This window comes from Eurypyga helias, unplaced genomic scaffold, assembly GCF_000690775.1.
Source record: "Eurypyga helias isolate BGI_N326 unplaced genomic scaffold, ASM69077v1 scaffold4882, whole genome shotgun sequence".
NCBI classification, from domain to species: domain Eukaryota; kingdom Metazoa; phylum Chordata; class Aves; order Eurypygiformes; family Eurypygidae; genus Eurypyga; species Eurypyga helias.
Window position 1 is genome coordinate 141,093 of NW_010237688.1, and position 27,158 is coordinate 168,250.

The 27,158-nt window shown below is 42.9% G+C and overlaps 1 protein-coding gene across 1 annotated transcript in view; it reads right to left on the reverse strand.

Moving 5' to 3' along the window:
* Nucleotides 1–24,648, reverse strand: part of NEO1 (neogenin 1) — a gene marked incomplete at its 5' end in the record, with an annotated part of 46,339 nt that extends 21,691 nt beyond the window's left edge. Inside the window, 11 exons of the mRNA XM_010147537.1 lie at nucleotides 474–612; nucleotides 4,475–4,698; nucleotides 5,831–5,926; nucleotides 6,737–6,931; nucleotides 10,012–10,122; nucleotides 11,428–11,572; nucleotides 12,455–12,504; nucleotides 16,518–16,656; nucleotides 17,660–17,808; nucleotides 18,342–18,496; nucleotides 24,429–24,648. Of these exons, the coding sequence (XP_010145839.1) occupies nucleotides 474–612; nucleotides 4,475–4,698; nucleotides 5,831–5,926; nucleotides 6,737–6,931; nucleotides 10,012–10,122; nucleotides 11,428–11,572; nucleotides 12,455–12,504; nucleotides 16,518–16,656; nucleotides 17,660–17,808; nucleotides 18,342–18,496; nucleotides 24,429–24,648 (1,623 nt within the window). The remainder of the gene's footprint in view (nucleotides 1–473; nucleotides 613–4,474; nucleotides 4,699–5,830; nucleotides 5,927–6,736; nucleotides 6,932–10,011; nucleotides 10,123–11,427; nucleotides 11,573–12,454; nucleotides 12,505–16,517; nucleotides 16,657–17,659; nucleotides 17,809–18,341; nucleotides 18,497–24,428) is intronic.
* Nucleotides 24,649–27,158: the final 2,510 nt, after the last annotated feature.

Here is a 27,158-nt window from a genome sequence, read left to right on the forward strand (position 1 = left end):
GACTGGGATGTCTTCATTTCTACCAGGAATTTTTTAAAAATTCATTTAAAATTCATCTGCCTTACGCACTCCCTCGCTCTGTAATAATTATCATAATAATTCTAGAAAATTTTAATTCTTATTTGCTAAAGTATTTTCTTTTTATTTGCTATTCACATGCCATTTCTGAGATGTTTCAAGTGTACGCTTCTTTATTCGCTCCTGTCCGTGAACTGTAACTCCATTATTCATTACTTCTCTGTAATTTGATGTAAATTCCTTTGCATGCAATCATCCCTTTGAATTCTGAAGCATGTTGTTGTTATTTTAATCAGGATTTCTGACTAAACTATAAAGAAAAGAAGCCCCCAGCATGTATTCATCAGCATAATAATTTTAAATACATGCTTTGGCTCCTCCAGGATTCCGGCAGACTTGACTTTACTCATCTCATCGGGAATATCGGCCCTTCCAGAAAGACACGAAGGAGTTACCTAATTCAAAAGTTGTTCCATGTGCTGTCATACTCCATGTACTTGATCTTCGACCTTTAGTCACCATCACAGAGAATTCATACAAGGTATTTGGTTTTAACCCGGTCACTAAATAGCTCAAAGTGGTTGCATTTGCAGTCTGAAAGAAAAACAAAGTGTCAGTGCGTGCTTCTGAACTGAAAACCATCAATCACCAGCTCTCAAACACCCTTGACTCAGGTAAGTGTTTAAAACGTTTCAGCATCGCTACATTTCCATAACCATGGTCATTAATTCTGTAACGTTTTTGCTCTATCATGTAAATTCATTAATCAAGTATTAATGTGCAGTTGTTTTATCCTAAACTAGAAATTCTTTCTGCAATCAGCAAGAGCATTTAATAGCAGTCAATTATAAATTTAAAAGACAAAAAGTCATACAAGGTCCAGGGCACACTTGTTATGCAGCAGGCTAAATCACTGTCTGCTTGGGGGGTTTAATTTACAGCATTTCATTAACTAATCTGGCTAGGGAAAACAATGAAGCACAGCTAGAAATAACAGTCCTCCTTGAAATCTGTATCTGCCTTCCAAATTCCTGTTAGAGTTTTCAGTAAATATTTAACATACTTAAAAACAAAAAAATCAACTCAGTTGGTCAGAGACTTGAAGATAATGAAGCTTTGTTAATAAGTAGGGTTTTTTCAGAAAAATATGGTTATCTGGGATCACACACAAACTACACATGGTTTATAGTGCGATTTGTAACGTGGCCATTCAGGTAGAATTTCAACCTTTAGGTTAAAATATCTGATATTTGTGATCCATGACTTGCACATAAACACACAGTACGTGAGGCCCATGGAAAAAACCACCCTACGCAGACGTATATTCCTTACCTTGACCTACAGCCGTCTGAACACAGAATTAAAGGGTTAGTTGTTTCAGTATTTGGCAGGGCCATACAACAACTGTGCACAAAATGCACGTTCCTTGAAGGCTCTATAAATTGTACAAATTCTGCAACGAAAACATTTCTCAAGTTCCAGTGACAGCTCTTTGTTACACCAGGTGAAAGTTCAGAAAACGTTGGCCCAGTGATACTTAGATTTGCACAGAGTATTCTGCTTGTTCACAGACAGGTGTTTTGCCATCACAGGGGGGGCCAAGAAAAGAGACATGATAAAATTAATTCAAATGTAATCCTACATTAACTTTAAACCTTTACTTGATAGGAATCTCAGTTTAGTTTCAAAGTAAGTGTGACTGTGGCTGAATGGTTCAAATACTTACTGTTCCTACAGTAGTTCAGTGACAACTCTCGACTGAACACAGCCCCTAGCATGAACATGAAGCCACGTGTTCAGAAGAGCTTGTCATCAGCTCCCCAAGGGCCAAGCAGCATTTCCTCCCGGCTCCTTGCGCGCTGCTCGTGGACATGAGGAAATAGCTGACGTTCAGTAGAAGCTGCAAAGATCTTTGTCCAGGACAACTGTGTAATAACAGGTCCAAAGGAAAAATCTTTTCCTAGCATCTTGCATTATGAGCTGACTTGTCCCCTGAAAAGCACAGTTTCTTCCTCTCCAGAATACCTATGGAAATTCCTAACAGCGTTTAAGCGTTCAAATCTGCTTATAGTCCTTTTTAGCCTCCAGCTTCAGTCACATGTGGCAGCTGGAGCCCTTTTCACAGGTTAAAGTTGTGTTTTTCACCTATGCCTCTGAAACTTGCTATCTTTTAGTTTCACTGCACATCACACTGAATGTAAATAACACATGAAGACTGAATGGGAGTGTTAGACTTCCCTGCTTTCGTCATTTTTTAACACCACTAACTGGTTTTAAGATCACAACGTATCCCAGGGTACTAAACCCTGCTCACCTACCAGAAATAAACTTCATAAATATTACCCTGTAAAGTTTATTTTCCTTTTATACAGTCCTAAAAGATCTAAGTTAAGATTTAGTATTTGAGCTTATGCTTGAGAGCACACTGATAAATCGCAGGTAGCCTGCGAGGAGGACAACTCTGCTCCACCAACAAAGATCCTTTGAAAAACGGTCTCTGATCCACATCAGGGAAACGACACGGTTCAAAGCACAGTGGAGTATTTTAGCTTCAGGAACCGTATCACATCTGTTCCTGTGTTGATATGCTCTAGATTGATCAACTCCTATACAAATTTAAGAAAATGAGGCTCTTTAGGGTTGACCCTCTTAGCTTGTGTTGGAAGCATTCAGCCTCTTCTTTAATAAAGAGTTTGTGAATGTCAGCATAGAAGGGGGGAGCAAATGTAGAGAACAGGAATGAACTGTATCAACATCCCATTTACTGACGAGAGGGATGGATGAACAACGCTGTGCTGAGCAGATGTAGCTTTGGATACTGGAGAACTGACACAGAGACAAGATTTCTGTGTGCGAAGCTGTGTAACAGAGAGGCTCCGATGCAACTGGGTGAGCAGCCCCAAAACATGCAATAAACAACGGTGCTAGAGATGGCCATGACAAACAATGTACTCGCTCGTACTAATACAGTTACCGAAGGGCTGACTGAAATGCGTCACCTTACTGAACAGCACTGCTGAAAAGAGGTTTTGTCTCCCTTAAAATCAGCATTTGTTGTGGTCCAACGCAGTAGTACAAAATTCATGATTGAAACACAGAAAGGCAGGATGGGAGTTCTCCAAACATGATGATTAAAAAATGATTAGAGCTAATCTTCTCAAACTTAGGTCCTTTCAGGCAAATGGTTTTTACAATGACTGATCTTGAACTATATTCCATTATTACATATTATTTTTGGTCCACAATAAAATTTCTTGACCACTGGCAACCAGCAACGAGAATGTTGGGGGAGTATCTGATTTACCACTGAGGGTGGGTTTTTTTAAAGCATTTAACTCACGAAACTGCAGCATTATAGAAATCACTCCCGAGACATCCTCTGCACATGACTCAGGAATGTGGGTGCATAAATAACTTGCCTTCAGAGGAAGAACACACATATATACATCTTTTCATTTCAATTAAAAAAAAAGAGTCTGGTTTGTAACAAGACTGCTCTGCAAGAGCATAAAGGGAGCTCCACTAGCTGGATATTTTAACAACCATTTCCTTTGAGTCTCGTTTCAAGTACGAAATTTGCAGTCAGCGTTTCTGAGGCCTCCAGATAACTCTGGGGGGAAAAAAAAAAGTCCAACCAACTAAAATATTCCAAACGCCTAAACTGTACCCCAAATCTCGTCTCCACATCAAAACAGTAGATGAAAATGAAGGCAGGCAGGGTATTATGAAGTTGTTGTTACATAGCCTGCACCCGCTTAGTTCCCAAAGGGAAGTTCACCTGTCTTCAAGGCCAGGTTGGATGAGACTTTGAGCAACCTGGTCTAGTGGAAGGTGTCCCTGCCCATGGCAGGGGGGTTGGAACTGGATGATCTTTAAGGTCCCTTCCAACCCAAACCATTCTATGATTCACTATCACCTTCGTATGAACAGGAAGGGTTGTAAAAGGAAACTTAAAACTGTCAGGGTAAACATTTCCCCTGCATGACTTGCCCCACGGACTCAGGTCCTTCTGCTGGCTGGCGTCAGGAGGAACACACACCTTGCGAACGCGTTATTGGCTCCCCTAGAGGTAAACCCAGAGCCATCACACAAAGTGATGGTGTTAGGGTGAAGCAGACAGGACAGAACTGTCACCTCTCCACGGCTCCAGAGCAGAGTGTAGTTCTGCAGCTGTTTGCCTTCTTTCCCTGAGCCAGCTCTTCCATTCACTCACACACAACACCCCACCTCAGTCTCTTTCACACACAACTACTTCCGCTACGTTGAGAAGCGACGATTTAACAGAGCAGTACTGGTGTGAGCTCAGCCCAGGCATCTCAAAAAACCTGGGCACACCTCTACACCGCTTTCTGAGCGCTTGTCTTCACTCTCAGCTTTCACCTAACCCTGACTTGAACATCAAACAGCTTCCCCCTGATAACATGCCGCCGTGTTAGCGTTGTTGGAGCTCCCATACCTTGTACTTCGTATTTGCGGGAATATTGGTTTTCCAGCGAACTGTGTAGTAGCGAGCATCCGTGATCTTCTGGTTCTTCGGCAGAGAGTTGTCTGCCCAAGTGATCCGTATGGTGTCATGGCTCAGAATGGAAGCCTGAACTCCCACCGGTGGCATCATGGGAGACGGATCTGGCACTGGAGTGTATGGAGCATTAATAACAAACAAATCAACCTCGGAAGTGTCTAGGGAATTGATGGGTAAAAAGTAGTGTATTATAATTAAAAAGGGAGAAGGTGGCATTTTAATGTAAACAAAAACAAAAAAGGGGAAATGCAGGGTAGTACAATGAAATGAAAGGTGAGAAATGGAGAGAAAGAGAGAAAAGCCAGAGTTAATAGGTGACACAAGACTGGCCAATAAAATTACTCTTGCACTGTGTTCCCCTCCTCAGGCAGCAAGACAACACACATATACGCTAATATATGTACCTCATCCTATTAGTGGTCAGTGCATTCACATGGCCTACGAACCCCAAAACATACAGTAATTTTAACTGTCACTTTATTTGCCTCAGAATGCCCACTGATTCCTCTTCCAGAAAACAGGGAGGAAAAAGAGCTGGACGACTTCTAGATGGGTAAATTCATAAGAATTGCAGGGAACTCCCCCGAAAGTGTTAAAAAACATTAATGGCAGTCAAGTTCCACGTGTCATGCAAATTTGTAATAACTGAAGAAAATGCAATTCCAATGTCCTCTCTAAGGTCTATAAGAATTCCTGCTCTTCAGAAGACTAAAACAAACAGGGGTGTTAACATTTACACAGAATAACGACGTAATGTCAACAGTCTAGTAGGGAGCACAGTGAGTCACAGCACAGTAACAGCTCACTTGCAAACAAACTTCTCTGCTTAATTAATAATGTGTTATAAGAAAAAAAAAAAAGCCAAGAACTTGCTTAGTGTTAAGTGACAGCAGACTGAGACTTAGGCAAAGAAAATGCAGACCTCATATTCAAAATCTCAGTGTAAAAGACCAAAACACCCAAAATCTATACTTGCCCATAAAAAACAAAATAAGGGCCGTGCCTTTAGAACTGCCCCACAATTTCTGCTGACGTAATGGTAACTTTTCGCATAAGAACATCTATAAAAAGGCAAGTTTTGTAATTTAAAAATGAAACCAATTTTAGGTTGTTTAATAAACGGATGACACATGGGAGGCAATCACTGGAACAGTAAGGCCAGCCAGTAAACAACTGGAGTGTGACACTGAAAACCACGACGCATCCGTCAGATGTCACCCCATTTTCAGCTGCTGGGCCTGTTAACAGGTTTCAGCTGCGCAGAACGTAAAAACAGCCCCTCGCCGTTACCTGAGTGAGGCCTGGTCACCGCGCTCTCGTAGAGAGGAATTCCTTCCCCAACGTTGTTAAACGCTTTCAGAGTTATGACATAATGGGAGCTTGGGTCTAGAGGGAAAAAACAAATATTATTTTAGGGCCAGCTGTTCAGGGAATGCTATTTGCTGCTTCTCCATATTCTCTTCCTTCAGTATTCTGGTTTTTAACTGAAATACACAAATAACTAGTCGGAATTTGAACTGAGAAAGTCTCCACACAGACCTTCTGTTAGCGTTCAACAGTTCTCATGCAGCAGAAGTCTATAATCAAAGCAAACGTACCTCAAGTGCAGTCAAAAGAGTAGTGAGGAAAAACACTGTAAAATGAACATTTTAAGTTGCTCTACTATAAAATTAGTCAAAACTCCAATTTTACAGAACTTCTCAATACTAGTATTTTTTTGCTTTCAGGATATTTTACCTATCACAGCGAATTCTCTGGAGGGGTGAATCTATGTTTTTCTTTTAAAGTAGATGACATTGTATCTTGGTGACATTTTAGGGTTTTTTTTTTTTGCCTGAAGCCACCTGCTCTGCAGCTCCAGGAGGAGAACAAGGGAGTGCTGCTCAGTATGAAAGCTTTTATAAGAAGTGTTGAAGGGAAAGCATCAAATCAAAATGCACTATGCTTCAAACTCGGTGAATTTAGGATTCTGGATTTGGGTTTTTTCCAATCTCTCTACTTCTTTCTCTATCATCAGAAAATTAAGTTTATTTGAAGTTTATCAACAGTTTGGCACCTGGTATAATAACTGAATATGAAAAAAAATACTCTTAAAAATATGCACGTAGTTTTTTTTACTTACGTTACCAGAATAAGGAAACAGTAACGTAAATGAGAGGTAAGACCTGGGTACTGAGGAGAATTCGCTTCCCTTACCTAAGTTTTCAATGGTGTAGTATCTCTGTTTATAGTCCACCTTGATGGTCTGCGCGTGAGGACTGCCAACGCCGTACCCTATCGCGTAGCCTCTCACCACGATGTTCTGGTTCTCAGGTGGAGTCCAGCTCACTACGATACTGGTGACAAGCGGACGGACGTGTAAGGAACTTGGGACTTCGGGAACACGAGTTTCTGTTGAAGAAGGATGACGCATGTAGAGGATTTCTCTTAAATATAGGTAACGACATGAAGAGCTACGAGACAGTAACGTCAAGCGTAGCACTTCTACGCGGTGTCTGTACTGAAACGAGCCCGCTCCAAAGGAGGAGAGAGCTTTAGTGTCCAAGAGGGAGCAAAGCACTCTAATAAGCAGAAGAAAATTAACAGTTTCACACACGAATATATTTTAATAGATACTGTCTTTAAATGAAAGAAGAGTTGTACTGAAGTACTGCTTCAAAGCGGACTGTTTTGATGTTTGTGCATGTTCTTTCCAATTTGTAATTTTTCACAATAGGCATTAAATTTATCACATCCTTCCCCTCCACAAAGCAATCTATTTTTAGTTCCATCGTATTACTTAGTTGTGAACATGAAAATAATTATACTGAAAACACACAGATGATGACAGAAAGGTTCCTAAGCTTACTGTAGGATTGACCAGAATATCCCAAAGCTCTAAGAATTGTCAGGGAACTGAGTGTGCTGCAAAGGTTTCTTGTGATTTGTTTAAATCCCCGAGTTTCTTCTACTTACTTCACAAAATACATGCAGGGACTACACAACCATACCACAAAATCAAAAAGCACTTAAGAGTCTTTACCAAATGTTGAATCCTACTCCCACATGCAACACAAATCTAATGACAGCCCAACAGAGATGGAATGTGGATCCATAATAGCAGGACTTCCACAATATGTCGCTGTAATCCCCTAATATTTTTACTAAAATGTCTTTTCCCACTGCTGCTGAGAACGTAGAAGCAATCGGAAAGCACAACTGTACCTACTAGCGGCCACAGCTTTGTTTTACCTGCTCGGAAACGTAGCAAGTACTTTCGTCAGGCCACTGGAGCCTGCTGTGTGTTGATGGACTGTAAATGGTTCTGTGCAACAGGAAGCTGAGTTCCCCACTCCCAAATAAAATCAGTTCAGAGAGTTCTGCTTCCTGCAGGGAATTCATTTTAATGAAACGCGCTGCATTTATCTAAAAACATTTAATAAAGCCCCACAACAGGATTATTCGGATCATAATATGCCACTGGCCAGCCCGCCTGGGGAGTTTATGGTCTCCAGCTGACAGAGCTGATCAATTAACGCTCACAACCATTAAATACAGAAAAGGTACAGAATGCAGTATGAGAGACGACATTTCGAACTGCCCAGAAGCGAGTGCCCTGGGGATAAACTCTGTACAACTGTTTAACACTTCTTGCACATGCGCTCCTGGTGGGACTCGCGCCGGCTCTGCAAAACTACGCGCCCCTGCCAACACTAAGCTGCAACATTTGCACTGGTGACTCTCTGATGTGAATTATTTTCTATGTAAATTCAAAAAATAGCCCTGGAATCAGAAGGAATTAGGCCATACGTGTCTGTTGAACCTGAGAAATTAAAGATTAGCTGTAAATTCCTCTGCATGGTATTAAAATTACCCACCTGAGCTTACTAAAAAAAAGCAAAGAATACATTATTTTCTTTCCAGTAGGCACATACACAAATATTTCATGTATACAGAGTGAATACCATGCTGCATTGCCTTAACCGTGAATTTTTATTACCTTATTCATTGTAAAGCACACGTATAAAGAAAGATTTCCTGCAAGGACTGCACCATTCCAATTTGAAGAAAATTAAAATTGTACAATCAACACAGAACGAAAGGGTGCTTTTCTTCTCCCTCCCTCTCCCTGTTTAAATTCAATCCTGATGCCACCCCCTGGCAAAGCACCGTTAGCTCTAACTCAAAAGCAGTATATTTTCATTACCTTGGGTAAGTGCTGCCCATTTACAGAGCTAAACTTCAGTTTGGGGAACGAGTGGTTTCTCAGAGCTGCAAGACTGTGTCACATCCAGTTAAGAGGAAGACGGACACACAGATGCAAGTAATTTCACCTCTAAAAAGTAATTCTAAATGACTAAACAACTGAACTCTCCTGTTAATGCTGTGTTTTGCACTGTTCTTGATTAAACAACGGAGAATACGCAGCAAGAGAACAACTATTAAGCTGAGCATCAACTCTGCATAACAGAGATTGAAGCGTGGGCTCTCAAGGGCTTTAATCAGCTGACTGTTGAAGCAATCTTCCAACAGTGTAAAGCAAATATTGAAGCTCTTTTATTATTCTGTCTTCCAGCTGCCAGTATAACTGAATCTCAAGCCACGCAGATGTGAAAGTCATTACTGGATCCTGTGGCACTAAGCTAGGATGTCCCTCCAGCTACTTTAACAAAGCCAAGAGGGAGACTGGCCTGCAAAAAGCACAAGGTAACTTGTATGCAACAGCACTAATTAAACGCTCTTCTGAAACGGAAGCAGTCTACCCAGAATGACCAGCTCCATGTAGGCAATTCCAAAGAGATTCACCCCAGCCATACTTCTAAAAATAGCACTTTTCTTCCATTCTAATTGCTCTTAGTCAGATTCTGGGAGATTCAGAAATTTGCTCATTTGAGTTCTGCAAGAATCAGGTTCCCACGTGCAGATTACTGTAGTGTAATAAATACCAAACGTGGACCAACTGATCTGCGCTCTGAACTCTTTGAGGTATACCTGAAGGGTTTCATTAGCATAACTTACGTGCTGCATAAATACATAATCACTCTTTTAATTCCCTCAAGGAAAACAGTCCTCCTACCTCTGTTTCACAACATGTAAACCCCTGCATAATTAACAAGATGTATTTTATTACGATAGAAAAAGCAAGCCATTATTACAATTATATGAATCTTATGTTGTATTATTATTAAAATATTGAAACACTGACACTGGAATTCATAATTGGGTATTTCTTAGCAGAAAAACCACAGCGCAAATACACAGTACTAGAAAGAGTAGGAGCATGGTTTAATTCCAAGCCAGTTAACTGACTTGGAATTTTATGTTAAAATGAAAATTAGTTTCATTTAATCATAAATAAACCACATGGTATAATTAGAATACAGTAAAAACAATTGAACAAAATCAGGTTTGCCTTTAAAAAAGGCAATCAACCCTTACTGTGCCCCGTCGGCAAATGGTGATGGTTCTGTCATCGCTACCTTCACACTTACCATCCAGATCACTCTCAAACGTTTCCGCTGACACCCAGTCGGTAGCGGGTCCAGTCCCATTAACAGTCAAGGCAGCTACTCTGAAGCTGTATTCTGTACCTCGCTCAAGGCCTAGGAGACAAGGAGCACCCAAGATGTCAGCGTTGGAATCCCAGCTGCGAGCATGGGAATCCCAGTTCCTAATGGAAATACAGGGATAACCTGATGGTAAAATGCCTTCCAGCCCAGCACTGCCACTGGAGCGTAACATGAGGTCAGGAATGGCAACAGCACTGCCCACAGCGCAGCTCCGCCGAGGACGATGACACCAGTTAGGGTGTGACAGCTGAACTGTGACACTCTGCAGATGGTCCCGGTGGCAGACACCGTGAGCTTTCATTTCTGGCTGTTCACTGAAGTACAGAACCACGCTCATCCATAACTAAACGTAGCTGTAGAGTACAGGCAACCAGTGACCAAAATGAGCAAATAGTTGGTTCGTGGTACGGAACAGCGTATAATCAATAATCAGAGCAGTATGAAAATGCACCCAATTGAATATATGGAACTTCTTCAACAAGCTTTGCTGCTGGCAAAAATATACCCTGGTTACAGGGACATATCAATTCCTACTCTGAGAAAACTGAAACTTACAGAGTCACAGCTGGAGTTTCTGAGAACAAATCAAAACCTCTTGTTAAAAAGTGCATATTCATGTTCTAGAGAGGCACAATTTCTTCTCTTTTGACCAAGCGTTCATTTACAGAGGTTTAAAAAATGAACAAAATGCAGTCTTGTTCCTCTTCTCACCTACTATTTATTTCTGCTTTACAAAATTCTAGTTCTGGTAGCAATATATAATTTACACTTCGTAAGGTACCAGGTTGGATTTTTAAAGTATACAAAATGAACAGGGGATATATTACGCCTCTGCCAGAAAGAAGGAGAACGGCTGATGTCAGTGATACGATGATTTGTTTGCAGAGATGCCTGAGGGAGGAAGTCCATGGGACTCTGGGCTGGGCGTGCTGGTGAGCACACCTCCGTTACACCCGCACGCACCAGCTGAGCCCGCTGGACACCCAGCCAGACCGCTGGCACCCTTCTCCGGACTCCTGCACCTGGCATTGGGGCAGACACAATGAGCTCAGGACCACCTTCTCCACGCCCGCCCGATGCCTTTTATAAAGGGGTTAAAAGGACTGGTCCAGTCCACTTCGCACACCGATGGCAAAGTCAGGGCTGGAAACCAGGCCGGGAGACTTTGGTTACCATGAGGCAGGCTGCCCACGCTACCTCAGAACTTCGACACTCGTTCTCAGTACTGTCATTTTTTCTTCCAAGCTAAGACCCTGCATAAACATGTCTCAGCCCCAGCCCACTGAAAGCAGCTAAAACACACCTTCTGGTAACAAAGGCTTGCAAATAACAGCTCACCCTCAATTAGCTGAAAAAGCTGGGTCCCGCCAATGCTTTCTGTCACGTCACTCTTACGGGACACCTTACGGTAGCGAATTTTGTAGCCGGTGATTTGTCCGCTGTGTGTCCCTGCAGGGGGTGGCTGCCAGTGCAGCATGATGCTCTGTGGAAGGCAGAAGGTCATTACACAGTCATCCCCTCTCACACCACCCGAGAAGCTACTCTAGTGCTAATTCTTCACAAAACACAAGACAGAAAAACATGCAAACGGAGAATACGGTGTTTTCATATTGTAAACCACCGACTATCTGCGAAGTCTAAAACCCGCTATGACTCAGCAGCAGCCCAGGTCATACATGTGCCTGTAGAAGTTCACCTCCAAGTGCTTCAGTCCTGTTTGACCCTCTGATTCCAATTTCACAAATGGCCCCTTGGGTTTCCCTTTCATTTCCCTCACGTTATCTTAAGATACGGTTTGCTTGAGGATCTACCTTTAAGAACTGGTATTTTCTCTGAAGGGTTATCTGAACCGTAATTTACGTGCAGGAAGTTATTTATTTTTAATCATACAGGCAGTAGAAAAAGGCATTTGGAAAAGAGTCAAAATGGCTTTTTAAAAAAATCTCCAGTCATAAAGTCATAATGACTATATGATTTTCTCCTTTGAAGTGCCCAGGACACTATAAACGCCCACAGGCATGCAGACACACTGTGAACAATAGTTAATCAACAGGAACACGTTCAAGGGCTGGTGCTTCAGGCTTTTGAGCATGATTAAACCCTTCATAATTAACCATCATAATTAGCCTTTGGTACACTGTCACTGTCTTCACTGCATTCCGTTATGTACAATCCACAACTGGATTGGAGTTTCTAATGCCTCAAGCCCCACGTTCAGTTATTCTCCTGTTGGGCTGCTCCTACACAAATACCTGAGGAGCAGCACAGTAGGAAAGAAACCCAAAGCAGCTCTAAATTTTGGTTGTTCTAAGACCCACCAGCCTTTTATTTACCCATTACCAACAGGAAATTCTCCACATCTTACCTTGGAATTCCGTACCTCCAGTGTCAGATTCTGTGGAGGAGCACTGGGAACTAGAAACATTAAATGAATTAAATCTCAAAAATTTCCTTATACTGTATCAAATACTCTATTTCCACACACAACTACCCTCTGCTGTCATTTGTTAGGAAAGTACAAACCATTCTGGTTTAAGATAGTACATAAAGTAACTACAGATCCTGCCAGAGCTACTTTATGACATACAGTGACTGACTCCGGGGGTTTCCGTATTTTCATCACAAAGAACGAACTCGCTTTTTGTTCAGGTCTTTACTTATCACAGGCATCTAAATAAAAATGTCTTATATTTAAAAGTACTTCCCATAAACTCTAAGAAAAGAGATCACATTCCGTACTTTTCAAAACCAAGTCTTTAATTTACGTGCTGGATTCTGGGAACCCCCATTTAGAATTCTAGCGGTGTTTTTTGTTGTCATGACTTTCTGTAACAGGAAAAACCCAGAGTCAACACGTCCCTGTGTTGCTGAAGAGGTGAAGTGCATTGGGAAGACGGGTCCTGCTTTCAAACCTCCACTCTGTGTTAGTGCTTCACTACCTGCAGCGACTGACTGGTCGCGACAGGGAAACCCCACTAGACATAAGGGCAATGCCAGAGAGAACCTGAGACCCAGGAAATCCTTGTCCCAGCACTTCAGACTCACAGGCGTTATCTCAAAGGCAGAGATAAGAGTTCCCTGGCAGGAAGGGGAGGCTCCCGCAACGCACAAGGACAGGCAAGTAGCACAACAGGGCTAAAGACCCTTCCGGCCGAATAAATACATTTTCCAGGTAACTCACACCGGCCACAACAATACTGAAGAAAGCATCCTGCAGGCAAGATGTGAACGTAGCTCTGTCCTGAAAGAGAGATACGCTGGGGTGTGCTTAAATCAGTACCCACCCCCACTGCCCCACAACGGAAATGGAGACAACAAGGATTTGTTCTCCCTTCTCTCCTGCCAACTGATCTGAGTCTGAAATCACCAGACCTAGGGATTAAGCACTGTGCCTTTCAAAAAGCAAGAACAGAAGTAAGAGAAGGAAATGAAATAAAGCTAAGCTTTTTTTTTTTTTTTTTCTGTTTGTTTTGCGCAGTTGGTGCCTAAATGCAGCACAGCCTAAAAGTCAGTCATGGCTTTCACAAGGAGTGATTAATAATGCATATACTGCAGAGACAGGAAAGGATACGTGCGTGTAAATATATTCATGAACACATCCCTCACCACGTGCACAGTTCACTTTATGTCAGAGTACGCGCAGACTCAGATCAGACCAAGACCTTAACCAGGCCAACAGATAAGAAGGATTTCCTATGGGCTGATACCCCATGCCTGGAGAGGAAAGTGTGTTGTACAGCAACCACCCAGGCAGGGGAACCACAGGCTGCAAGGATGAGTTGGTAAGGGAAATGCCCTAAGCAGGGTGTGATGCTGAGATTCCATTTCTAGCTCTGATAAATGATTGCTTCCATAGATCAGGAAGACTGTGAGAAGAGAAGCAATCCTCATAATCCTTATAAACCTTGGTTGAAACTGTAATACCCAAAGAGCTATCCTGCAACAAACCACCCTGACAGATTAGGAGCAAACACCTACATTAAAAAAGCAGAAGCCTGTTAAATAGAAGCTAAAGGAATGAAATCCCTGCAGGAAACACGGAGATTGCTAACAGACACCACAATAAGAAAACACAAGAAGAAAGCGTGCGCCTTTCCTCCAGAAAGATTTGAGAGACTGAAGGAGAGAACAGCGTGGTGAAGCATGGTTGTAAGATTGGAAGAAGCAAGACAACCGCCTTCAAAAAGCTTTAGAAAATAAACGTATATAGGTTAAATGTGAAAACGTAAGTTGGACCAGAAAGAATTTCGTGAAAACTTGGAAATGATTTTACAACTAATGATAACTTCTTCGAACAAATAAGGGGCTGGAAGCCCTTTGGACAAACTGTAGAGTTAGCAAATGGTCAGGGTATTACAGGGAAAAAAAAAAAAAAAGATAGATCCACACAACTATCCCCTTTGCATTTGTACTGCGTGAAGGGAAGAGGAGAGGTTTCCGTGATCCCCTTTTCCAAGGGACTTACAGGCTTTCCCAAACTAAAATGTCAATATAAGGAATTATGGAAGAGTCGGAACGAAGAGCAGCATGTTGCCAGGGTGCGGTGCTACTCATCCAGGGTTTCTCAAGGAACTTGGGAATGAAACGTCTGCATGACTTAGAGTAGGCTGTAACCCCTCCCCAGTTAACTCAGTACTGGGAGATGGGAAATTTGGTGCTGGTATTTAGAAGGGGTTTCATTTGAAAAACTTCAAGTGGTAAGCCAGAAACTTGTATTAGGACAATAAACTGAAGCTACAATAAAGCATGAAATTCATGGATACATGGAGTAATAATACGTATTTGTCACTTTTTGAAGGGAAATTCTGCATCACAAACCTGGAGGAGAGTTCTTCCGAAACAGAGCAATGAGGGGAGAGAAGTCTCTGCCTGAGTAAACAACTGGTTGAAAGAGAGGAGAGAGAAGGGAGGTACCTGGTGGGAGATACCTGTGGAGCTCAACCGCGGCACATGCCAAGACCCTGCTGCTCAACACATGAAGTGATGAAAGGGGGATGAGCCGCGAGGTGACAGATGTCAGTACAGACAAGATCTGATGGCAAAGAACTGCAGAAAGACCTCAGGACATTTTGTGCCTGGATATTAAGGTGACGGATGAAACGTCTGGTAGATAAAGTCACGCACATGGGAAAAATGAACTTGCCTCTATATGCAAAATCATGGCTCTAAGCAGACTAATCCCACCAAGATGGGTCTACCCCAAAAATGTCCCCCCAGTGCTCAAAATGAGCCAAAAAAGCCAGTCAAATGCTAGCAATTATGCACTTGCATCTTTGATACAATTTGGGTCCCCTCTACCTCCTCTCTGTAGGAGAAAAGAAACCTTGAAAAAAGTTCAGAAAAGGGCACTGAAGGTTGAAACAGCTTCCACAAAAGAAATAGCTAACCATGTCCGTGACTTTTGAATCTGCAAAAGAGATGAGGGAGGCAGAATACAGCAGAGGTCTATAAAATGAGGAGTGGGACAGAGAGGTCTGGTGGACACTGACTATTCACTCTTTCAGGCAGTACAGCTACAGGCAGCAGATGATGCTAACATACAGCCGGGTCAAAACAGACAACCCTGGGTGATTTTTCAGAGCAAATGTGTCTGCGGAAACGTTGTCCCCTTGATGCTGTGGATGATAAAAGCTGACACGGGTTAAAGAGGATGCTGACAGGGTTTTATAGAAGAGAAACTGAATTAGTAAATACACAGAAACCACTGCAGGGTTAAGAAGTCCCAGAGAAACAAACTTTTGGACATAGAATTGGAGACAATACTCCTCTCTGCTCGTCTATTCTGCTTTTGGTCACTCCTGGAGAGAGGATTCCAGAGTGGGCTCACTTCTGGTCTGACCGTTGTTATATCTAAACAGACTTCTCTACTGAAAACCTCCAATCATTCCACAGCTGTTCAGATATCCACAGCTGCTGACATTACCTCTTTATCTGCCTTACAGAAAACACTGCTACCATTTCATTATTACAGGCAATTGATCCAAGAGTATCTGTGGTGGAGTCCAAACAACATTTTCCCATATGACCACAACTAAAACGAAAGCACTCCTAAAGCAAAAGTCTGCTCACATCTAAAAATATTATAGAAACTAAAAAATAATTTGGAGTTGTTCCCTTCAATTAATTGTGTTTGTGTCTACTCTTAATATTTTGTAGACTCAATAACCCATGAAATAAACTACTGAGGTTGAAATGAAGGACACCGTTGTTTCACAATCAGAATGGGGTATAGTAATTTTCCTTCCCCTAATTTGGGAAACCTCCGGGGGAACTTTCAGCACACATGGCCATATGCAACAACTACGCTATTAATCAAATAGGGCAACAGTGAACAAAAAACATAGGGGTCTTTCTGGTTAAAAATTCACTTAAAGGAAATTACCACATAATTCGTGCCAAAAAAATAAAGAGGGAATAAAGCAGCTTACCATCCGACAGCGTTCGTACAACCACATCTTGGGTCGAGACTCCAGGACCATGTTTATTGTAAGCTACCACTCGGAAACTATACTCTGTGTATTTCTTTAATCCGTTAATGGTGTAGGAGAGTCCTCCTACGTCAACATCCTGTCGGAAACAAACACACATACAAGCCAAGGTCAGCAACTGTTATCAATGCCCTCGACTTTCAGTAGAGTAATAAACTCAGAAGCAGGAGTGGCACCTTTCTGTAGCACCTGCAGATCAAGCCCACAGGTTACGTACGGCCAGGATGCGCCAAGATGCTAACAGTGAGCTTGCAAGAGAAAATTCTACCTATCCAATCTAAATCATGACACGGACACTGGTTCTGTAAATTAAAAGAGATCTGACGAACTCGCCCGTCAGTAAAAATTATTACTGTATTTGGAACAGTGGGATGCTGAGATAGAAAAGGTAATTTTATCTGAGGAATACAACATTCCTATTTAAAAACTTCTGTCAAAAATTATTTGTAAATGTTAACAAAAATATTCTTCCCTTAGCTTTTTTTTAAAGCTGGAGCCATATTCGTATGCACTCGGATGGGAAATTAAACATATGGGATTAATCCTCCCACAGTTGTGACAACGATACTTGCACAGTGCATTCTTCCAGCAGAACCCTACGAAAATTTAATCCATTAAGACATCACTATCAAAACATCAATCACTGGATCACGGAACTCAAGAAGCAAGAACAGTTCAGATCAAGGATGACGCTAAGATCAGTGATTAGCCCACTTTACTAAAATAACACCAGCCAACCTAGAAAAACTGTGCAAGCACCCGTTACCCTTTCCGACCAGAACTGCTCAGGATGACACAGCTATTACGGAGTTTCCCTCCTGTGATACGACGGACGTGCCCAGATGCCACCGGGTGCTGATGAGCACCTCAGTACGCCAGCACATCAAATACGGCTGGAATTGTAATACACACGCATTTCATGCTGGATTTTTAATTTGAAGTATTTCTGTATTTTAGGCTAAAGGATTCAGTCTGTCAGAGCACATCATAAGGTGCTTCTAGTAATTTCAGCTAAAACAGAGTAAGAGAAGAAAGGCAGTCAATGTCACTGTGCATCACGCCGGAAGCAGCGTGCTCCGTACCTGCTCAGTGTCCTGTCCCTTCTCCATGTAGTAGAGCTTGTAGTTCTGGATTTCTCCATTGCCAGACAACGGTGTTTCCCACGCGACAGTAACGGAGGTGGGTGAGCTGGCGTACGCTCGGATATTGGGTGCTGGACCGGGAAGCTGAACTGGAATGTAAGTGAGAAACTCCGCTAGTCACCAAGCCCGTTAACACTCTCAGTAGCTAATTAGTTCAGCGTCAACTTCACTATTAATTGACGCCAGTTAAAAGATGGGTATTTTTTTATATTTCAGCATTTCACACGGATTCACTGGGGGTGTAAAGGTGAGGCCAAATTCCTGAAGGAGATCCTGCTCCCTGCATCAGATTCCTTGTGTCCTGAATGACCCTAACAAATCACACACTTGGCATTTTCTTACAGTTTGCTTTGTTTTTCTGTAAGTTAATGACGATTTAGAAGTGTTTTATAACAGAAACTTCAGAGAATTTAACAAGGAATGTCCTATCAGTTCTTCGTGGGGGTGAGAACAAACCATCAAAGTACCAACATGGTAACTTGGAAAAGCATTTTGAAACCATGGTCAGGGACACTGAGTGAAACTTTTAACAGTATCAACTTATTCTGGGAAAGGTCACGAATGGGCAAAACAAAAGAAGTCGATCCCCAAGTCAAGAGGACTGGAAATATTTCCAGCTTACCCTCAGGCTGGGTTGCCACCTTCAGCGGTACCGAGCTCTCTCCGGGGCCGTGCTTGTTCTGAGCCACGACACGAAAGACATAAACTGTTTCCGGCATCAGGTTTTGGATCGTGACTTGTGTCTCTCCAGCACGACTTGTATTTTCAACACGTTCCCTTTAGGAAACAAAAGGTTTGGGCACAGAAACCATCATTGATTAGTAAAAGGGTTTTGGAGGGGTAAATAAAGGAACAGTTGCCACTAAGTACCATCCCCTCTGAACATATCTAACGCGTAACGATGTGGGTATTTATACTGCGTTCGCTACCAATCAAACAAGAGTACACCAAAATCGCTGGTAACTAACACTTCTAATTTTGTAACTTCTCTTTGACAACAAAAATGCACTGGTGACAAAGAATAAATTATACTCAACATCACAAAATTCTTAGTTTCTTTGTTATTGTCATAACAGCATGTGGGAATTCATAGCGACCGTTTATCCTACTACTCTGAAGCCATATTTAAAAAAGTATTTAAGCAACATGCACAGAGTCTGGTGAGATTTAAGGCATTTTTGTTAATATTGTGGGCAGGCTTTTTGTATATTTTTCAAAGAAGCTGTTTTAATGTATTCTTCTACCTCCAAACTTTACTTACTTCCTCCCTAGTGTTTAGATTTTTTCAAAACCTGCGTGGGCTCCGACTCGCACGCGCCCAGGCCGACAGCCATGGCATTCACGCCGTCACCACACAAGCCGTGGAGTCAGCGGACGGCAGCGTCCGCCCACCTCTCCGCTGCTCACCGTCGGTCCGAGCGCGAGCAGAAGCCACTCCTTGGCAGCGGTTTACGTGGCTGGGAGTCGGGCAGGTGAGGGCTGTGAAGATGCTCGCCTCCAGCAACGCTGAGCGGACAGCTCCGACCCCCCCAGTTGGTCTGCCAGAGCCCGACAAGAGAGTGCACCGTGCGGGAAGGAGCACTCCTGTTGGGCTCAGCAAAAGGGCCGACGTCCTGCAGGCTGCAAGCTTGTCCAGCTGGGAGAACAGACTGCACCGAGGCAACCGGGGGGATGACTGCCCTGTGTGTAGACCCTCCACTGCAACCCTGGTCCCGGGGAAACCCGCTGCCTCCTGCCTGGGGAAGCATGGTCTGGTGCTGAGCGTAGTTCAGGAAACTCCAGCGGTTCTTACCAAGCTCAGGGCTGAGGGGAAGATTAAATGATTAATTATCAACTAACTACAGCCTTTATTTCCGAGACACTGCAGTTGTCGTGAACTTTCAGAGAGCTCCGTCTGGCTAACATCCACATAACCTGTCGTGAAAAGAAGCCACAGTCTCCCTTAAATACAAATAAAAGCAGTATGATGAAAGAAGAAATCAAAAACTCCCCCACTGAGAAAATAAGGGGAAAATGTGACTGTTTTCAATACAATTCTTTCCCTTTTGTCTGCCAGACTTTGTTAGCTCTGCAGTAGAGGGCAGACGATTCTCATCCCCACGATTAGCTGCTATTAAATCATATTTAATGCAGAAGCCTAGGCAAAATTATTCTACAGGCTCCTCTTTTCTACCTTCCAGCCATTATGCTTTATATCACAGAAATATGATGCCAAAATCCCCATTTTTAATTTATTTCCCTGTAAATCAACTGGCACAGTTGATTTAGCATAACTTGGTTGAAAACATTTTGAAATCCCTGTTGATTTCTGCACTATTACACTGTATCTACACAGCGGGAAACAATACGCTCACTGTGGCTACAGATCTGTTTAAACACATTTTCTAGAACATTCTCCAGCATGAGAGTTGAGCTAAAATGGCACAGCATAGACAGCTTAATTGATTTCAGGGTTTTTTTTTGGTTTTTGTTGTTGTTGGGTTTTGTTTTGGTTTGGTTTTTTTTTTTAATTTCCAGCATCTTTATAGCATGTTTGAATTTAAAATGTTCACAAAAGGTTTTTATTCTTCTAATGTTTATGAAGTACTTTTGCAAGAAAGAAGCTGACAGAGAAGCGAGACACATGCCAAAGGCACATCATACCCACACAGAAAGGAACTGGGGGCGCAGGGAAAAAGGTAAATATTTTCCCTCAGTAACTTTTCCACTTATAGCTGGTGCAAAATGTTTGCCTGAAAATGCGTGTTCAAACAGATAGTTTTCCTTTAAGACATGTCTTAGATATAATGACGGTATTTGAAAACCCAGAGTAAGTGCCAACTGATTCACAGCTGTGGAGTAACCTTCGTTTCCCATTGACATGCAAAATATATTGCATTTTCTGCCTCAAGTGTAAATGCACTCACTGATTCTATCTAGGAAAAAAGAAATCAGCAACCCAAGGTTATTATTTTAAATTACAAAAAAATCAGATTATTTTAATGGAAAGACAACACTTAACAAAAAATAAATAGACATGTCAAAGTATCGCAATTTTCAGTAATAACCAGGAACTGAGCCTTCCCTCACAACAGTACATTCAAAATATGTTGAGATTAATCTAATTAAGTGCTACATGAATCTCTCATTTATGCCCGTTCTTAGGGAGCCTTGAGCACCTTTTACGAGCTGTGATGTGTTTAGGTAGGCATAATAGGTAAGAAAACAGATGGTCTATATGAATAACTGTATTACCCTACAGAACATTATGACTATTCCAACTCATTCCAGTTTAATCCCCAATTAAACAGCTTTGTAAACTAGAGTTAAGGTTTAAAACAGCTATCACGTACCTAAGGGAAAAAGCCAACGGTTCAAAACCAGAAACAAGTGGTAATCCGGAAACGTGAAGTTTAAAGTTATAACAAAAAAACACCTTCAGGGAATTGTTAAAAAGTGAGTCTGGTCTGTGCCAGCCTCATCAGCTGCAGAGCCTGGCAGTGAGCTCAGAGACATTCTGACAGCGTGATTACACACAATTAAGCTCCATTTGCTGTGTTTGAAGCACATTACGTTGAACCGTGGGTTTAATGTTGTTCCAATCTCTCGCACGTGCATTTTACCATCTCGTACCAGCAACGTCCCGGCTATTTCTTTTGTTTTGGTCTAAATCTTTAAAGTTTGGAGGTTTTCTGCCTGTGTGCTTGTCTAAAGCTTCACAGGATTAAACCTCCCTTTGCCCCCCAATGCGTGGATTTTCATACCCTTTCCAGGGCAACTGCCTTACATTTGGGATACCTAACACAAGGGCGAAATGACTGTGTAACGATGCGACCTACAAGGCAGGCAGGGACCAGGCCACTTGGGTTCTCTAGAGGTGTGACAGTAAAGGCATAAGACACGTAATTCCCGCAGGAAAAGCCCCTCCGACCTCGCGGAGTCCCCAGGCAGACCTGTGTTGCTTGAGGAAAGCCACCAGCCGCTGAGATGCCGTAGGCAGTGCAACAAGCTGCTTGGCGGCCGGTGTCACGCTCTGAAACGCTCCTCCTCCACGGAGAGTGCCAGCTGCTCTGTGAGAGCGTCACCTCCAAGTCCTACAGCTCTTTATTCTCACTCACTCCTCCTCAGCAGACGCTACACACTCTCAAACCCAGCTTCAATCCTTTCAGAAGCGATAAATTTACTACAACTTTGGCAGCGTTTGCGTTTTGGCCAAAGTTCCTCATTTTCCACTGCTTACACATCTCCTGCAACATTCTGCTCAGGGGCCAACGTTTTTCTGCCAGCCGACACTGCGTCCGAAAGGCGAAACCCAAAGGTTCCGTGGGGCAGGGGCGGTGGGCAGACACACCTCGTGGCAGCTGAAGCTGCTGGTGGCATAAAGCTGACACTGGGCACAGAAGGAGCCTTTCGCAGGGGTGCCCCATGATTAGGGGGAGAAATGGTGTTTCAGTCATCCCACGGTCCTCTAAATGGGTTTGAGAGGCAAAGGTGAGGAACACCTTGCCGTGTTTCTGTGTGTGTCTCCTTTCACTGACCAGATAAAAATAAAAGGATGGTAAATCAGCGGTGGCTGAGGCAGCCGGTACCTCAGGAATCACACACCTTGTACACTGCGGAGAGATTCAAGGGCTCCTACAAGTCACAGCACGAAGATGACGCTCTACAACCCTTTGAAGATGGTTTAGAGGTGTCAGAGTATCTAGCTGAGCCATTCAATGTTGTGTACTTCTTTCATTTTTCACAAGCCTGATTTAAAAGGTAAATAAATCAAACACCTAGTTTGATCACCGCTCAAATGCAAGTGAGGAAGAGACAACGCTGAGGCTACTAAAAGGATCTAGTGATGGATGCAGTGAAAATGGTACGTGTGGGCAAATATATAATAGGCTGAGGAGATGGTACATACGTGCTGAAAACCGCAGCACAGATCATGTCTAATGCAAGGACTACAAAGTGATCGTTTTGTAACACTGAGAAAGAAAGGAGGGTTGCACATCCAAGCTCAACTCAAACTTCCAACCGCTTAGGTGTGTGACACGCTCACCTACTTTTTTATTCAGCAACCAAGCAAGGTTCCCACAGGGCCCAGCCAACTGGGTAAAGCATCACACATGTAACACCACAGTGGTGAACAGCACTTTTCTCCTTGCCTTGTTTTAAGATTTTATTGTTCTCATTCTCTAAGTCCGGGGGAAAAGGCGGGATTTCACAGCATTTTCATACCAACCTGCGAAGTGTGTGATACCAACTGTCTTTATGAGGTGTGACAAAAAACCCCCTCCAAAAAGCAAAGGAGCGGTGAAGTTGAGAAAACAGTGACTATGTGCTAATAAAACACTTTCAGAGCCTGCTCTGACCCCTGACCCAGGCAGAGGCTTAAGCAAACAAAGATTTCACTGAAGTCAGTGAAACCACCGGCTCACATGTAAGCACCAGCTCAAGGACTTTGCTGTGCCAACTTCCTGAGGGCTGCATCAACCCAAGCCCGGAGGGTTGCAGCGCAAGGACTGGAAACAGCAGTTTCTGCAGACAGTCCCGTGATTTCCTCAGTCATTCATTCACCACCCATTACGAGATGCCGCTTTCCTTCTGTTCTTCACAGGCTTTGGGCCCAAGAGGAATACTTTCTAGATTTCTGTAGGCTTGTATGCGGCGGAAAGGGATGCATTTTGTTTCCTCAAGTCAAGACCCAGAACAGGGAGAGGCATGAAGCCATCTTCCCCAAATTACTTTCTAAAAACCCAACGGGTAGAGTGGTTACAACCAGAAGCGTGAAGGAGAGGGAAGAAGCAAGAATGGCTGGCAGGACCCCACCTTTTCTCCTCTCTCATTAAAGTATCTCCAATAATGATGAATATTAAAGAAGAAGAACAACATTTGTGAGGCAAAGAAAGTTTTACTCATTGCCTCAGTGAATCGTCATGAGCTCGGACGACGTGTCTATCCACGGAATTAAAAGACAGTGGCCATTTACCGTAGAAGCAGTGTGGTTCTTCAAATGACTTCCTTAACTTTGAGTAATAAATCTGATAATCAAGTTAATTTGCAATTAATTAAGCAGTGCTCAAAATGATTGATAGCTCCAACTTCTTCAAACTGATCACAACAATTTGAAGCTGTAATTTCGAGCAGTAGATGTCATTAGTAAGAAAAAGGAGTAGACTGAACTAAACGGTTGTGGTGCTACGTCAGAAACTCATGAATGCTTCACATTCATTGTTTCTCTTTATAGGGATTACGATGAGAGAGTCAACATTTAATCAGCACCTACCACGTGGTTCTCTCTAGACTCAGGCTGTATTTAGAGGGTTGTAAAGCATGAGGTGACTGCAGTCCCTCCGTGGCACACAGATTATCTGGAGGATGTTCCCGTACCCGAGGTGGATGGCATTTATAGCAGTGTCAGTGTTCCTGAAGAAGCGTTACAGTCTACGTTTGCTCTTAGTTTCTAGGCAGTTTGCTAAAAGCAGGTAGCGACTGTTTGCAGTCAATCAAAAGCATGCACAAACATTGCCCACAAGAATACATATACACAGGCAAAGAAGCAAATACAAATGCACCTTCCTCTGACCAGGGTGTAGGAGGGAAGGGAACGCAACCCCTCAGACTCCACAGCCTCTAAGGCTTCGAGGTTTAAAGACTTACGGTTTATAGTGCTTCTAAGCAAAGCCAGCGTGAAGAAGAGTCATGAAAGAGCACGACCCATGTTACAGGTTGAGATCTTTACCTGTTTATACCTTCCTTGGTGTAGAAGATTGAATAGGTGAGGTTGTCTCCTTGAGGGTCCGATACAGGCGTCCGCCACGTCAGTCTGATGAAGCGAGTGGAGACGAGGGTGGCCACGACGTCCCGCGGGGCTGAAGGCAATGGTCCTGTTGCAGCTGGTGCTAGATGGTCATTAGTGGCACTGGTCAGTGAAGTGGGAGGTAATGTTGGGATGGCAACATCTTGTCATGTGCAAACATTGGGGAATATGAAGGGCAAACATCACCACGGTTTAAAAAAAGAAAACAGGAAAAAAAAAACACAAAAGAAATAAACAAAACCACGATGGGAAACAAAAGAAAATGAACACACACAAAAAAGGCCATTAAACTGAAGGCTGACATGCAGGCCAAGGTAACTACTGGAAACTAATGGGAAGTACTAAAGGACACGTCACTGTCGAGCAAGCAGACCGAATCTCCATTGTAATGGAAGTGGCAAGGGAAAGGGAAGGGTGAAGACTGAGGATAAAATGTGACCTCGTGAGAGGACGTACCAGCAGCAAACAATACTTTCATTTCTTTGTACACCAGGCAGAATGCCAAACATTTACCAATAAAACCCCCGACTTGTACTATTTATTAAAAAATACATCCAGACCCAATCTTCTACTTTATTTCGTTAACATGCAGAGTTAATTTATACTGTTCTCGAGCATTTAAAAAAAAAAAAAAAAAGACAGAATACACAAGATTCATTGAAGAGCAGCAAACTCATCCAGGTTGTGCAGGTACAGGCTGAAGCCGGTTCACACGGTAACTGCTTTCTGAGCTGGCTGGGCTCTACTGCCAGCGGCAAGACGCGGTGACAAACTTGGTACGGCCATGGGAATGGAGGCTTTGCCCTCATTTCCACCAAGATGAAAGTTTTCTTTCCATCAGTGCTTTTCCTTCCTCTCAACATACACCCCATCATTTCACAAAGCTACTAACAAGCACGACCAACTCTTGCTTCACATTATACGAAGACTTAAGGAACTTTCTGTGGTAAGTCAAGAATGCCTTCCTGCATTACTACTTTAAAGCTAGGGTAAATCTCCAGGATTACTGCGTTAAAAGGTTGGCAAGTTAACAGCACAAGCGGTAACGCACAAATAGCTGTTCTCCAAATCCTATTAAAGCAATCCATCCAGTAAATCTAACGCTAATATTCTGAGCAGCTGGACCCCAATTACCACAGAGTCTTACAGGAAACACAATTAGTAACAAAATGCTAAAGCTCAGGATACCCTGAATTTTTCTGGATTCTTAACTATTTACCAAGCTTAAGCCACCCGATGACATTTTCCACACAGGAATATGTGTGGCCAAATACCTTTATTCATGTTTTAAGGATGGAAACTAATTAAAATGTCTCAGATGTTCACCAGGAGCTCAGAACTAGTACAGCTTTGTTGCCAGCTGCAGCATGTCCACCTACCAGAACTCATGGGCTTGTGTCTCGGCAGGGAGGAAGACTGCACACAACCCCCCTGACCAAACCCCAAGATGTTACCTGGACAACCAAACCCTCAGGCAGACACACGGAGAACATCTCAGATCTCTAAGTCGTCTATCACCACCACCAACCTGATTTTCAGTTGTAAAACAACCTTGTCAACCAAAGCATCATCTCACACCTAGGTCCTGAATTGGCAGGACTTTTTAATTTCTATTTTTTAGGCAACTACTGATAACAGTGTCAGACTTCGACAATCTAATAAAAGCCTGTGGGCAGAACTATGAGATGCTTCATTGCTTCATATGGAACGCTACCACAAAGACAAGGGTGTACTTCTTGGGACCAACGACTGCCACAAGTGAGACCCAGCTCCACAGGGACACTGGCAGTGCCCTCCCTCCCTTCCCGCTCGCTGCTGTGCCTGCTACCGCTCCAACGCATCTTGTACCTTTCCGGAAGCTCCCATCCATGTTTTGTCTCCACTCTCAGAGGGGTCAACTGGGAAAGATTCACTCCCTCAACATAAACTGGTGTAAATACAATCACCAATTTAATTACATTTCAATTGCATGTTTCTTCTTGCTTTCATCCTGAAATCAGGGCTCTTTACTTCAATACCTGTATCTTTACAGGACTGCAAGACTCCCAGAGGCAGGAACACAACACACATTTTGGTACTGAAAATACAGATCACAGAGAGACAAATACTCAAGAATATCTTCCTAATTATCCTTTCCACGCTGTAACAGCCACAGATCACAATTAAGTATTGTCCAGCACCCCTCTCCCGAGCAATAGACTACACCATTAATTTCACATTCATTGCAAAATCTAAGCTATTTTTATGTTCCCATAATTAGATTTCCTACAGAAATACACCACCTTTTAGCTTTTCTTCTGGACTCAGACAGGGCCCCTGCACCCCCAGGGATAACCCTGTGATTGCAGATTACTCAGGACGGGATATTTCATTACACAGCTTCTCCCCCTGTTCAGTGGTACATGACAATGTGCCGCAGAGCAAGAGCAGCATCTCGGGGCAGAAAACGTTCTAGCTGAAGTTATCAGCACTTAACAGCTACCTCTATAACCTTACTCCAACCTGCAACATCACCATTTCTCGAAGCAGTGAACACCGAAGTGTGTTGTGGACAAGCTCTTGACACCAGTGCTGGATGACCCAGCAGCAGAGATGCTTTCCCAGATTTGCTATTCATAAATATGGAAAATCTATTCAGAGATTTGATAGTCA